The sequence below is a fragment of the Pecten maximus genome, chromosome 1 (assembly GCF_902652985.1).
Source record: "Pecten maximus chromosome 1, xPecMax1.1, whole genome shotgun sequence".
Classification (NCBI taxonomy): Eukaryota; Metazoa; Mollusca; class Bivalvia; order Pectinida; family Pectinidae; genus Pecten; species Pecten maximus.
In genome coordinates, this window is record NC_047015.1 from 30,369,223 (window position 1) to 30,382,880 (window position 13,658).

General features: G+C 34.4%; 1 protein-coding gene across 1 annotated transcript; it reads left to right on the top strand.

Annotated features, from left to right (window-relative positions):
• The first annotated feature begins 37 nt into the window (after window positions 1–37).
• On the top strand, window positions 38–13,239 carry LOC117329855 (rho GDP-dissociation inhibitor 2-like). The gene is made up of 5 exons (XM_033888036.1): window positions 38–247; window positions 4,637–4,855; window positions 7,809–7,898; window positions 8,188–8,328; window positions 11,521–13,239. The coding sequence occupies exons 2-5, from the start codon at window positions 4,660–4,662 to the stop codon at window positions 11,715–11,717; spliced, it is 624 nt and encodes a 207-aa protein (XP_033743927.1). The 5' UTR covers window positions 38–247; window positions 4,637–4,659; the 3' UTR covers window positions 11,718–13,239.
• Window positions 13,240–13,658: the final 419 nt, after the last annotated feature.

Genomic DNA, 13,658 nt, shown 5'->3' on the forward strand with positions numbered 1-13,658 from the left:
TGTCGCCTTCAAAGGGTCAAATAGATGTAGTCATATATGTAATAGTTGTAACAGAAGAAGCTGTCATGTTATTACGAACTTATGCCTGAACATTTACTCTAACAAAGATATACGTTCATGGTCTATATTTAATTAATATATTTGTTATACCTCCAATATTTACGAACTACTTCTTGCGGAGCAAAAGTGAAAAGCCGGATGAATAAATAATTCATACGCTTTGTCGAGCGATAGGGAGCAAGTACTGGTGAGTCATGTGGGAAGGAAACATTGTTTTAAAATATATTTCCTTTGTGATACTTATATTATTTGATTGAACTGTGTGCATGGTATTCATTTCTCTAGTCTTCTTGATAACATCTATGTATGTTGATGATAAATTCCCGTGGTGAGTAGGCGAAATTTCACAGTACCGGCTATAACTTTACTTCCGCCTTCGATCAGATAGGCCTACTAAAGATTCATCAATCTTTGTAAAGTTCATCAACATGCTTTGGTGGTAGCTAGTTTTTGTAAAAGCATCTATCCATTCAAGCTCTTTTTATGCATATGATATTGATTGCTTATTGTAAATGTTACAGTTTTGATTCATGGTCAATTTCTTCCTCTTCTCAACAATCATCTTGCACAAGTGCGCTTAAATAATACTAATAGCATAAGAAGCTTCTGAACTTTAATTTATTTATCGCATCGATCACATCAAGCTCAATGATTGTACAATTAACAGACGACCATTCAGTCAGAAATTTAGACTCAGCAACTTTTGCGAGTTTCGGAGATTACACATCTTAATTTTGTTTTCTCAAGATATCCAGGAATTATTTTATTTTATTGATCTTTGATATCCAAGGACTAAGCTTATGTACATGAAAGCACTCTTGAAGGATGGGCTATGTTAGGTGTTAATCAGTTATTATAATAATAACCAGGTTAGGGAAAACGATATAATACACATATTTTCCTCTAATATACCATATATGCATTTGTATTATAGATTTGTTACTAAATATAGCCAAAATCTTTTAAACAGTTATTTTTGCAATATATTATTAAAAGTTGTTTTAATTTAGGACAAGGTTAATAAAATTTTGCTAAAAGATGTTAACTGAATACTTAGAAGCTTGATGTTGCATTAGTCAGGGGAGTACATACAGAGATTGGAAACTGTCTCTATCTGTCAGTAATGGGGTAGCGAGATGACATCAATATCTATACTACGTTATTGTGAAAATTATCCAATTTTACCCAATATCTGCTTTTATAGTAGAAGAATATAGTGGTAGTAATGCCTTCATGGCTTGGTGCACAAATACAAAGGCGCACTTTATGCCAGTCTCCAAATTAGTGATGTCTCTATATATACTCCCTCTATGCATGTCCCTGCTCTATAGGCTACCCAAAATATTGCATCAAATTTTTGTACTTTACTTCCAACTTGCAAATAAATTTTATCTTTGTATTATATTTACAACTAAGTAAGTGTGACGAGTGTAATATGCAGGTTTACTTACTTTATATACTCAAGTTAAGTTAGTGTTTTTTATCCCACCAGATGCCTTATAACTTATAATTAGTTAGTTTATTTACAGTACAGGATCAATTAAGATCCTCTACAGTTATATCATAATAACAATAGTGAAATGAATTATTTGTGACAACAGTTCCAATTTCGACGAAAGACATATGCATATGATTATATGGACATTTTTATCTGCCCAAAACCTATCTGATCTGTTTCTGAAATAATTCACTTACTTAATTCAGAATGCTACCTCAACGCTAGACTGGCCACCAGTCTCTAGAATATTAAAATTATGAATTAGATTGAGATTTATGATTTAGGTCTCAAAAACTGTTTCAAAGTTTCAAACTAGGGGGAGATAATCTAGTATTAGAATTTAGTGTAGCAATTCAAACTAAAAAATTACAGGGGCTGGTGGCCAGTCTTTCTCTGCCAGGACTCTTGTTAAGGCTTATATAATTTATTAGAGGGCAACTAATTATAAGGCCTCTGTTGTACCGACTCTATGACATATCAATATGTGTAATTTTTATCAATACTGTACTGTACAGTTTGAATCTTTGCATACTGAAGATATTTTTTTTGTCGGATTTCGGTTGGTTCAGGCAACCTTGTAATCTTTGTTTTTCATATCTTAAACAAGAACTTAAAAGAACATATGGGCATTAAAATAACTTTTAATATGCTAAAAAAGAATAAAACAGTAAAAAAACATCACAAAACTTATCTCAACGTACTGCAGTATTCATTATTGATTTTTAAAGAAAAAAAGACAAAATCTCTGACTTTCTGCCAGACTGCCACTGCGTCATTTGTTAACTAGATTAGAAAATATTTAAATAAATTGTTGAACAAACTGTAAAACATTAATACTGTGAGCACTGAGCAACAACATCAGCACAGGGACCACTGATTTCGGACCGTGGCAAACCTTGACATGAGCCTGACCTCGTAGTCCTTGCGGTAGGCTCCCTGGGTTTTAACATTATGTCGTGTTTACGGGATACGTGTGCCGTCATTGAAGACGTCGATTCTGTTGCATATTTGAATTGCGTTTTACAAATATTGCACTCAGTTAAATTGTCTTATTGACAACACCATCCTTGTTAATAAAATTGAAATATTCCCACACAGCTGATTTAAGTTTGGCCGCCATCTGTGTCAGGTAAACAATCCTAACCAATACAGTCGTGTTTTTCATCGAGAATGCGCGACAACATAGTTAATAGTCAAAGGCATGTTTCGTTAAAGATATCAATCATGAACACAAAAAGCACACGCCTTTTCTACAATGTGGACGATAACAACTGACTCATTCAGAACCGAACCGAAATTCACAAACAGCAAACCGAACCGAACCATGAGCTTATGAACCGCGGTTAACCGTTCTTTTGGTTAACCGTGACACCCCTAGAAGATATAACAGCACTCTGACTGGTGTCTTGTACAGAAAGTTATATTAACTGAGACTGAGTATTTTATTCCTTGTCTACTTCCTTTAATTCTTTAGTTTATATTAGATACTATTTTCTTTTGGCATTATGCATCAACTTACATTTTCTGGAATGAAATTTCAATAGCTATTTTTACTATGAACTGATAGCTAAGCAGTATAGGCTGCGGGTATTTCTGGCTAGGCGATTGGGTGCCCTAGATCGTGAGTTCGAGGCCCGCTCAGGGGCGCATGAGTCAAAAAGTTGTCTTCCTTCGTCATTTGTGTTGCTAAGTTATATATCTATTTATTAGCACAATGTATCATATACACTATGTGTTGGTGATCCGAAGATATAGATTTGAATATCCTGTTGTAATTGTACAGAGAAATAATGTATATTTTTGTTTTGCCAATTTACCAAATGTCCAACTCTGATGTATTACAAAGAGAGAATAAAGAAATGTTTTTCATACAGCTAATGAAGCCAATGTTAAATTCTGAACGTGATAGGACAACATAAATTATGTATACAATAGATTTCAGTAACTTACCTAATGTATGTATACATGTATATTATCTTGCACATTTTGTATGTGCTGTTTTTATGTACAAATATGAAACTTATGTTTGATAGTGTTTACTAACACAATTAGATATTGAAAATTTACATTATTTCAAGTTACAGCATCTATTTTACATGTACTATACGGCAAAATCTTTGTTTACGATGACCAGTTTTAATTTGAGTACGGAGTACGGATCTACAGATTTGTTGTGCAGATCTATACGATGTGATTGCTCCAATCAAGTTTTTAATGGATTGGTTTGTTTAAACCATATCGTATAGTTGGCCCTCAACCCTTGTAGACTGGACAAATAAGTGTTTTATAAGTTGTGTGCCCTACTATTATGACGTCATCAAACTATGACGTCATAGGATGTACCGTATAAAATTCATAATCCCCTGAAGAGGGGCAGAATGTAGACGCGAAAGTACTAGAGAGACAGCAGATCTGTGTTTGGCTTTTTATTTCAATATATATATATATATATTATATATTGATAGTCCTTTTTCACTCCTAGCTGATAGGTGGTCCAGGTCATTTTAGAGTATATAAATTTACATTGGTACTATATATACTGTTTCCATCTAAATTATTATATATGTTAATATAACAAACAGAGTTGGTCCTATATATGACTCCTAGTACAGATCCCATGGGGAACTCCTGAGAATGCTCTGTTCCATTCAGAAGTTGATCTTTTAGTGTCACTTTTTGATCTTGTTTTATATGAAGCTGCCTGTCTAATTAATAAACTAATCCCTTGATATGACATTATTTTGATTAAAAGGCTTTGTCTTAAAAGTCCCTGTGTATTATATTGATGACAAATTTCATGTAGTTGGATGTTAGGCCTGCATGTATTGCACTGACAACTGGACAAGAATCTGTTATATAAAAGCACGTAATTATATATAATCAGTGTATGATTGATGTCTTAAGGCCTAGAGTTAATCTTGATTATATATATATAATCCAGTTATTAAACTCTTAATCAAAACTATCTGCTTTTGAATTAGCAAAATTATTTGAATAGGAGCATGGCCCAACAGTTAGTATTGTTTTGAATGAATTGATGAGCTATTGTTGATCGTTGGAAACTTAATTCTTTTGCAGCTGAGCTTTAAAAACAGGACATCATGGCCGAATCAGGAGAGCAGGTAGTTGAAAATGTTGAACAGGATGTTGAAGATGATGATGATATTGGCAATCCGAACTACAAGCCTCCTGAAGAGAAGAGCATGCAGGAAATTTTAGAAGCAGACAAAGGAGATGAGAGTTTAGATAATTACAAGAAAAAGTTGATGGGCGAGACTTCCATTCCGGTTGTCCTTGGTATGAGCACAGTTTATTATTTTCTATTTTTAGTCCCACATTATCAGAGGGAAGGCTGTTTAGTCTGTTCAACAATAGAATCTTGCATATATATAGGCCTGTTGTGTGAACAGGGGTACCTAAACCAGAATGCAAGATTTTGGTCATCATGTCCGTCAGTCAAACTCTTACACAAGGGTTGAGAGGCCCATGTTTGATAATTTTTCTCACATACTTCAAAAAAAATTTAAGGTGCTTAGGACAATAGATTTTTAATGTTCTGAATGTTTTATTACAAATATATATATAAACAAAAAATCACAACCGTTGGCACTTCAATTGGCAATTTGGCCATCAACTTCAATAATTAGTAATTATAATTGTGAAGGTCTTCAAAGTGTTTGTTTAGATTGTTGCTTGTTGAGAAAAATTAACGGCCTGCTATTTTATCGCTATTTCTTGAAAAGTCCTGGAGGGATATTCCTCAAACTTCATTTATAGGCTTCCCTTGTTACCTGGTTGTGCCAATTTAAGTTGGTTTTATTCATCTGGGATAGAAAATGGTCAATATCAGTCATCTTGGATTTTGAGAATTGAAGTTTTGTTATCTATTTTTCTTGAACTGGAAAGCTATTCCTCAAACTTCTCATGTCATTTGTAGGTTCACTTTGATCCCTAGTTGTGCCTATTCAATGTAGAATTTTTATCAGAAAAAAAATGGCCGACAGAAGGCCATCCTGGATTTTGAGAAATTTTCTTGAAATGTACCAGGGGGATATTTCTCAAACATGATGAGATGGCACATCTAGCTAATAACCCATTGGGTCTTAGTTGTTCAAATTTAATTTTTTATCAGGATAACAAAATGGCTGACTCGTGGCAATCTTGGATTATACCGTAATTGAAAGTTGTTATCACTTTATTCTTGAAAACAACTGAAGGGATGTTTCTCAAACTTTATGTTAAGGTTCTTCTTGTTACCAGATTTTTATTCAAATCGCCTTTCATCCGTAGTCCATGGTCCGTCTGTCCGTTAACAATTCTTGTTACCGCTATTTCTGAGGAAGTACTTAAGTGATCTGTCTCAAATTTCATTTGTAGGTTCCCCTTGGTGCCTAGTTATGCATATTGCATTTTGGGACCGATCGGAAAACAACATGGCCGACAGGCAGCCATCTTGGATTTTGACAATTGAAGTTTGTTATCGCTATTTCTGAGAAAGAACTGAAGGGATCTTTCCAAAATTTCATACGTAGGTTGCCCTTGGTCCCTTGTTATGCATATTGCGTTTTGAAACTAATCAGAAAACTACATGGCTGACAGGCAGCCATCTTGGATTTTGACAAATAAAGTTTGTTGTCACTATTTCTGAGAAAGTACTGAAGAGATCTTTCTTAGATATCATATGTAGGTTCCCCTTGGTCTGTAGTTCTGCATAATGCATTTTGGGAACAATCAGAAAACAACATGGCCGACAGGCAGCCATCTCGAATTTTGACAATTGAAGTTTGTTACCCCTAATTCTTAGAAAGACTGAAGGGATCTGTCTCAAATTTCATATGTAGGTTCCCCTTGGTGCCTTGTTATGCATATTTCATTTTGGGACCGATCGAAAAACAAAATGGCTGACAGGCAGCCAACTTGAATTTTGACAATTGAAGTTTGTTACCGCTATTTCTGAGAAAATACTAAAAGGATCTTTCTAAAATTTCATACGTAGGTTCCCCTTGGTGCCTAGTTATGCATATTTCATTTTGGGACCGATCGGAAAACAACATAGCCGACAGGCAGCCATCTTGGATTTTGACAATTGAAGTTTGTTATAGCTATTTCTGAGAAAGAAATGAAGGGAACTTTCTAAAATTTCATGCGTAGGTTGCCCTTGGTGCCTAGTTATGCATATTGCATTTTGGGACCGATCGGAAAACAACATGGCCGACAGGCAGCCATCTTGGATTTTGACAATTGAAGTTTGCTATCGCTATTTCTATAAAAAGAACTGAAGGGATCTTTCTCAAATTTGATATATCTGTTGCCCTTGGTCCCTTGTTGTGCATATTTCATTTTGGAACTAGTCTGATATCAACATGGCCAACAGACAGTCATCTTGGATTTTGACAAATGAAGTTTGTTATTGCTATTTTACAGAAGTTACTGAAGGGATCTTTTTCAATTTTCATATGTAGGTTCCCCTTGGTCCGTTAGTGTGATGCATTTTTGGACCAGTCTGAAAACATTGTCGACAGACAGCCATTATCACTATATCTCATATAAAAGTTTCCCTTGTTTTAAAAGCACATGAGGGATGTTTCTCAATTTACACTGATTAGTAAGAGGAAAGGGTAAAAAAAGAGAAAAGATCAATCTGACATGGAACCTATAAAGATCATTCAATGGTGGGTGCCAAGATCCCTCTGGGATCTCTTGTTAAGGGGGGAAAAAGAAATAAAGAAAAAGTAAAGAGAAGATCCGTCTTGACTTTGAACCAATAACTAGATTTGATCAAGATCAAAACACATGACACACATGTTCTCATTCTGACGAACGCTTTTGTATGTTTTACCTACGTTTTCTCTTCTTTTCTCTTCTTTTCTCTTCACTTCACTGCAGGCCTGAGTTATTAATTAAAATTGTAAAATGTCCGAGTTGTATATCCTGCAACAATACACGAGTCAAAGCTGATTGTTTTTATTAAACCATGTACTGTTTAGTTCTGAGATCTACCTCTTTCTAACAGAAAAATGGCAAAGAAACCCCAGGAAAACCTTGTTATTTATTTCTTGAGGATTGCATTATTTTGATGATAAATTCATTATACATTTACAGTACTACAATCAAGAACATCTATCATATGGCATTGATTTTGAAAATTAAAAAAAAAAAAAAAGGTAAAAAAAAGTGTCCTATGTAGGATTCGAATCAAAAGGTAAACTGTTCTATTGCTAGTAAAATGAAAACACTATTTCTTTTTCAGATGAAAATAACCCTCATCGTGTTATCATCGAGAAATTAGAGCTGCATATTGAGGATGACCCATCCGAAAACCAATCAATGGATCTTACAGGTACATTTCCGAATAATTTTAGACATCCAAGGAGGGCTATTTAAGTCACCATTTAAATATAAAAAAAAGGAATAAATAGCATCAGACTTCTGTAGTAATTAAAATACAAAAGCATTGCAAATGAATTCATGATACATCTTTTGCCTTAAAGGCCCATTTGAGCCATTCCAATGCCTACACAAGTGTGCATCCTTGTTAGTATTTCAATGTAATTTATACATGATGTCATATTTCCAGCATATAAAGTTTTACTAATCAATTCATGATACATGTAATGTTTATTTTCTAGGAGACGTGGCAAACTTGAAGAACAAAAAGTTTGAAGTGGTGGAGAATAGTAAATACAGAATTTTGATTTTGTTCCATGTCCAAAGGGAAATTGTGACAGGTTTACAATATTATCATACGGCCAAGCGAGCAGGAGTGAAAGGTTTGTTTACTTTCTGATAGGAAAATAAATTTCATTTCGCAGAATAATCGTTTTCATTGATGGCAATTTAACAAATATTTTACCTGCCCCACTACTTTCCCAATCGCCATGCATGCCACAGCTGCATTGTCAAAATTTCACATTTCACTTATGTTTTGCGTTTAAATCTGTTATTCAAGAATTATTTGTCCAACTTTAACCAATCATTGGATATTGTTTGTGGAAATAGTGAACAACTCAACACAGCCACGTACAGTCAAACATGCCTTAGCGACCACCTGAGTTAAGCGACTCCCTCTCATGTGTGACTGCATTTTTCCCTCCCAGAGTATATACTATACTAGTGACCTGAATTAAGCGACCACCTCTCGGACGCGACTTACGACCATCATTTCTGTGTCCCAAACACTGAAAAGCAACTTTTTTCCAGCGACTTTCTGAGTTTTAACACAGAAGAAGAAGTCGAGAAGAAATCGAACGAACCGCTTTCAAAGATTAAAAAATACTTCAGAAATGTATGATATTTCTAATTCTGTCATAAAAACAATTCTTCAATTCCTTTTTTGCCCTGATAACCCAAAAACAAATGGAACAACAGTATTTTGGAAAAAGGAGAGGGGATGGGGTGAAAAGACATTATAGCCATTCAGACGATTTTCACAAAAAACCATATACATATAGCGTTGTTAGTCATTAACAAATAAAGCTATTAACAAATTGAACATGTTGGGTCGATTTAAATCCAACCAGGTGAGCGATACAGGCCCTCTGGGCCTCTTATTGATTTACAAATTGACAAAGTGGAACTGGCAAGACATGGGCAAGATGAGCAAGATTCCTATACAGTGGTCCCCCTCTTATGAGACCAATTATGGGACAGGCATCAGGTGGTCTTATAATGGGGGTGGTCTTTGTTGAGAGTTTTGTCATCTGAGTGATGTCGGTGAGGTCAATGATAACACATGCTAGTACATATTACAATATATACATAGACGATTCATTATGTTAAGTTAAAATGTGTTTTTCAATGTTCTCCTTTGTTTACTGTCAGTAATGTTTTGAATATGGTTTAATTGTTGCATGTGTAAATTATTTCACAAAATTAAAGTGTAACGTTTGATCTATATCTCTAAGAATTCGCAAAAAAACGTAAATAGGCACACTTGAGTGCAGGATCCACTAAATCACCCCCTCATCCCGTAAAATCGAGTGAACCTGAAAGGGATTTTAGCTGTATTATAACTTAGCTATAATACAGCTAAAATCCCTTTCAGGTCCACTCAATCCGATTCAGGTCCGCCGTGTTTTTCAGTTCGAATAGCAACCCATTTATCGAGCTGTAAAATACATCATTATGATTTTTTTTTTGTACAGAAATAGTATATTTTACTATGAAATAACATCTCTTCCTGCATTATGCACAAAAAATATTATACAAACTTAGCTATAATACAGCTAAAATCCCTGTTCAGGTCCACTCAATCCCATTCAGGTCCGCCATGTTTGTCGTTCGATTAGCGACTCATTTATCGAGCATTTGTTTTTTCAAATGGAAATGGTGTTTCGACATTTAATAACACCCATTCTTGCATAAAACACTGAGAAATAACACATCTATAATCAATAAACACCTTTAAAACCCGTTCAGGTCCATATTCAGGTCCTTTCAGGTCCATTCATGTCTTTAGGAGGACCCGTTCATCATGTTGTCTAGCTACGTACTGTACAATTAACAATTTAATAATAGGTTTGGATACATCGTGTAAAGGTACCACAATAAAGTAAATTTGTGAAAATCACAACAAACCATTTGTCTACAAAAGGTAGGAGAAATTATCTTGTTTGTAAAAACATCGGTGGACAAAACAGCTCCCCAGCTGGCTATCGCAGTGTAAACAACTTGTCAATCCAATGTGTCAAATTTTACCTAGGCTTGGTTCATGAATTTCAATGAGCTTGACGATACACGGTTTTATTATTGATTATTCTATAATTTTAATGTCTTAACAAAATGTTTCCAAAATCTTGGTCGCTCACGAGAGGGATACCAAAGTACATTTCACGATTTGGGGACATGATTAAGCGGTCGTTGGTCGGGTTAGCGGGGTGGTCGTTTAGAAGGGGTAATTTATTGTTGGAAAACGTCGCCGAACGCAAAACTTAGTCGCATACAGGGATGGGTCGTTCTTGAGAGTGGTCGTAAAAAGGGGGACCACTGTATCGGTAACCGATATCTTGGTTGCCTTTCAAATGTGTTAATTTTGTACAAATAATCGCAAAGTCCTTTTGTACTAACTCGAAAAATACATTCCAGGCGAAATATAAGTGATTTACAGTAGCATATAATTCTTGTTTATAAAGCATTAGAGAAATATCAATGATCATTCCTTTGTCATAAACAATTAGAGTGAATTGCTCAACATTTCAAAAACCATTACACCGAATCTAGCCCTCTATCAGCATGTATAAATTTCCATGCTGCTTCAGAGAGAGAGAGAGAGAGAGAGTACATAAAAAAGATTCTCAGTTGATATATGCACAGATGTCTTTTTCTGGTTTAGTGTTAATAGAAAAAAATACTAGCCCCTCCTACTGTATCAAAAAGATGTAACACTTGAAAAATCGGAAGTTGGGGGTGAGCTTCCATTCACTTTGAATTTAAGTTCATGTTCAATCAATCTAATATATCATATACACAAATTTCAGTAACGAACTATGGTTTTGAATCCTTAAATATCAATGCATATTATTTTGTTGTGTGACGATGGATTAACTTTGAACCAGGAGTAGTCTGTATGCATTGTCTAATCTTTAAAGTGATACACCTTGTTGATATATAGTAAGAGTAGAGGCTAATATATTTTCTAGGCCCCACCATAAAATGATATGTAGTGTGACACATGTTTGTCCTTGTCCCGATACAATGTAACTAGATTATATCAGGAATTGCGGATGTAATCTCACCGAACTGTTTCAAGGTGTCAAGTGGGCGCAGGGGCATTTTCTAGTTTCTATCAATACTAACCAGAAGCAGATGTCTGTGATTTATGTAAACAATTTGGTGTAACTGGTGCTTGTACAAATCACCCGAAAGAATATGTTTAAATTCCATTAAAATGTATTATATTAATCAAGGAATGAAACTTGTAAGAGATCTATTTTCTGATATTTTTTACTTTTTGTTTGTTACAGTTGAAAAGAATATCCTTATGATGGGAAGCTATTCCCCAAGAACAGAGCAGCATTGTTTTAAAACACCAGTGGAAGAGGCACCCAAAGGGATGTTAGCCCGAGGAGTATACAACGTGCATAGCAGTTTTATTGATGACGACGCACATAAATACATTGAATTTGACTGGAAATTAGAAATTGTAAAGAAAAAAAAGTAACTGTTATTTGTGTGTAACACCAAATCACTACCATCAGAAGGCAAGGCCTTGGTTCTATTCTGTCTGTTTTATGTTGGATACAACTGTTTCCTGCTTCAATCATGATCACTGCAGGATCACTTATCATGAGTGGTCTATGAAATTGTCTGGATTGAAAAGTTGGAGTAATCTCCCTTGACGGAGTATGTCGATCACAATACTAACACTGGTATCATTATAAGGAATGGATGTGAAATGAAAAAAAACATTGATGTTTACAAGTGACTGTTAACATTGCTTCAAAACGATTTGAATGAGAATGAAATATTCCGACTAGAGAGCAGGTATCCAGTCAGAATAACATCAAATATGTTTTATGTCAAACAAAGCTAATATTAACAACAAACATTACTTACTGAGCTTCATTCCTAATTCCTCTTCACACTTGTGGAGTCAGGAAGTGTCATATCAATGTCAAACTGGTCTTCTTCAAGGACTTCGTGCTTTTGAAATGGTCTCTATATTACAAAACATATATATCTTTGTACCAAGAAAATCAGATGTAGTAGTGATTTTTTCCCGGTTTCATTCAAATCAGTTGGAAAAAAATTATAAGTTAACTTTAGTCATATGAAATGAATCCCATGTTTCCCAGGCCATTGTTTTATATGCTAGTATATTTGATCTGATTATGTGAAAAAAAAAAAACAACATTTTACACTATTTGCATTATTATTTTTTCTATTTCTATTTTCAGAGCTCCACTATAATGTTTTATTGTTTTCCCACCAATTATATAGACATAAAAGTCTCTATATCTCAGGAAATTCCTCATGTGTACTGCAGTGTAAAGATTAGTAACTGCATCTGTAGATAACGTTTCTTGTTATGTTTGTTTCATCCAATTATTAATCAGCTGATGACAATTGTTCAGATGACACCAGTAGTTAAACTAAAAACAACAACTGCTGGAATAGTAGAATCCTGGATAGAATAGATCTTTATTTAAGCCAAATTACATCAAGTCACATTTTAACTGTTGGATATTACTGCAATAAATGTGAGATCTTGGAAGTTAACACATTTGACAGTGCCTGAGAAACTGTAGATTAATTTTATTTGGCTTTGTTGTCATAGATATTTCTCCTTTTTTATATGTAAATGAGTATAAGAAGGGATGACAAAATAACTCTAGTAAAACCAACAAATGTTTTTTGAAGCAAAATCAAAGGAAAAACTTTTAAGTGGGTTATTATTGTCCAGTTGTGTAAGAGTCCTTTTCTTGAAGTATGAACAAAGAGCCATGCTATATGTTTAAATCAGGTACAATTATTTGTTAACGAATGTAGTTTGACTGAGCTTTATGTAGTTACCCTAAAGTGCTTTTATATATATGTAGACGCTTATACTGCACAGTATACATGTAATCTTTCTGCCTTCTACCTGAATTATTCAAGGTTCTTCTGTAAGATTGTCTATGCCATACATAGCTCTTATTGTTATAATTTCATCAATATGCAATAAATTTATGATTTATTTTCTTGATTTTTGTAGAGATTTTTGTTGACTGATAATATTAACCATGAACATATATCCAATAATAAATCTTTTATTGTCCCACCATCATAGATAGTTGGCTTTTCTGCCTCCTGTCCAAAATCTGTTGTTTTTCCATCTGTAGAAAAAATACTGAATGATATATCTCATTCAAATAGGGACCCCTTGGTTCTTAATTGTACCAGTTTAATTTAAGACTGACCAGAATTTTTACATTATAAGTGAATATCTCTACAACATCAGATATTGATTATTCATTTAATCAATTGGTCATTAAAAAAAATCCCATCTTTTGGTCACCTTAAACGAAGTGGTCTCGGGTGACCTATTCTTACCACCTTATTTCGTCACCTGTTAACATTTTCTACTTCTCAATAACCAAGAGACCTGATATTCAGCGTATAG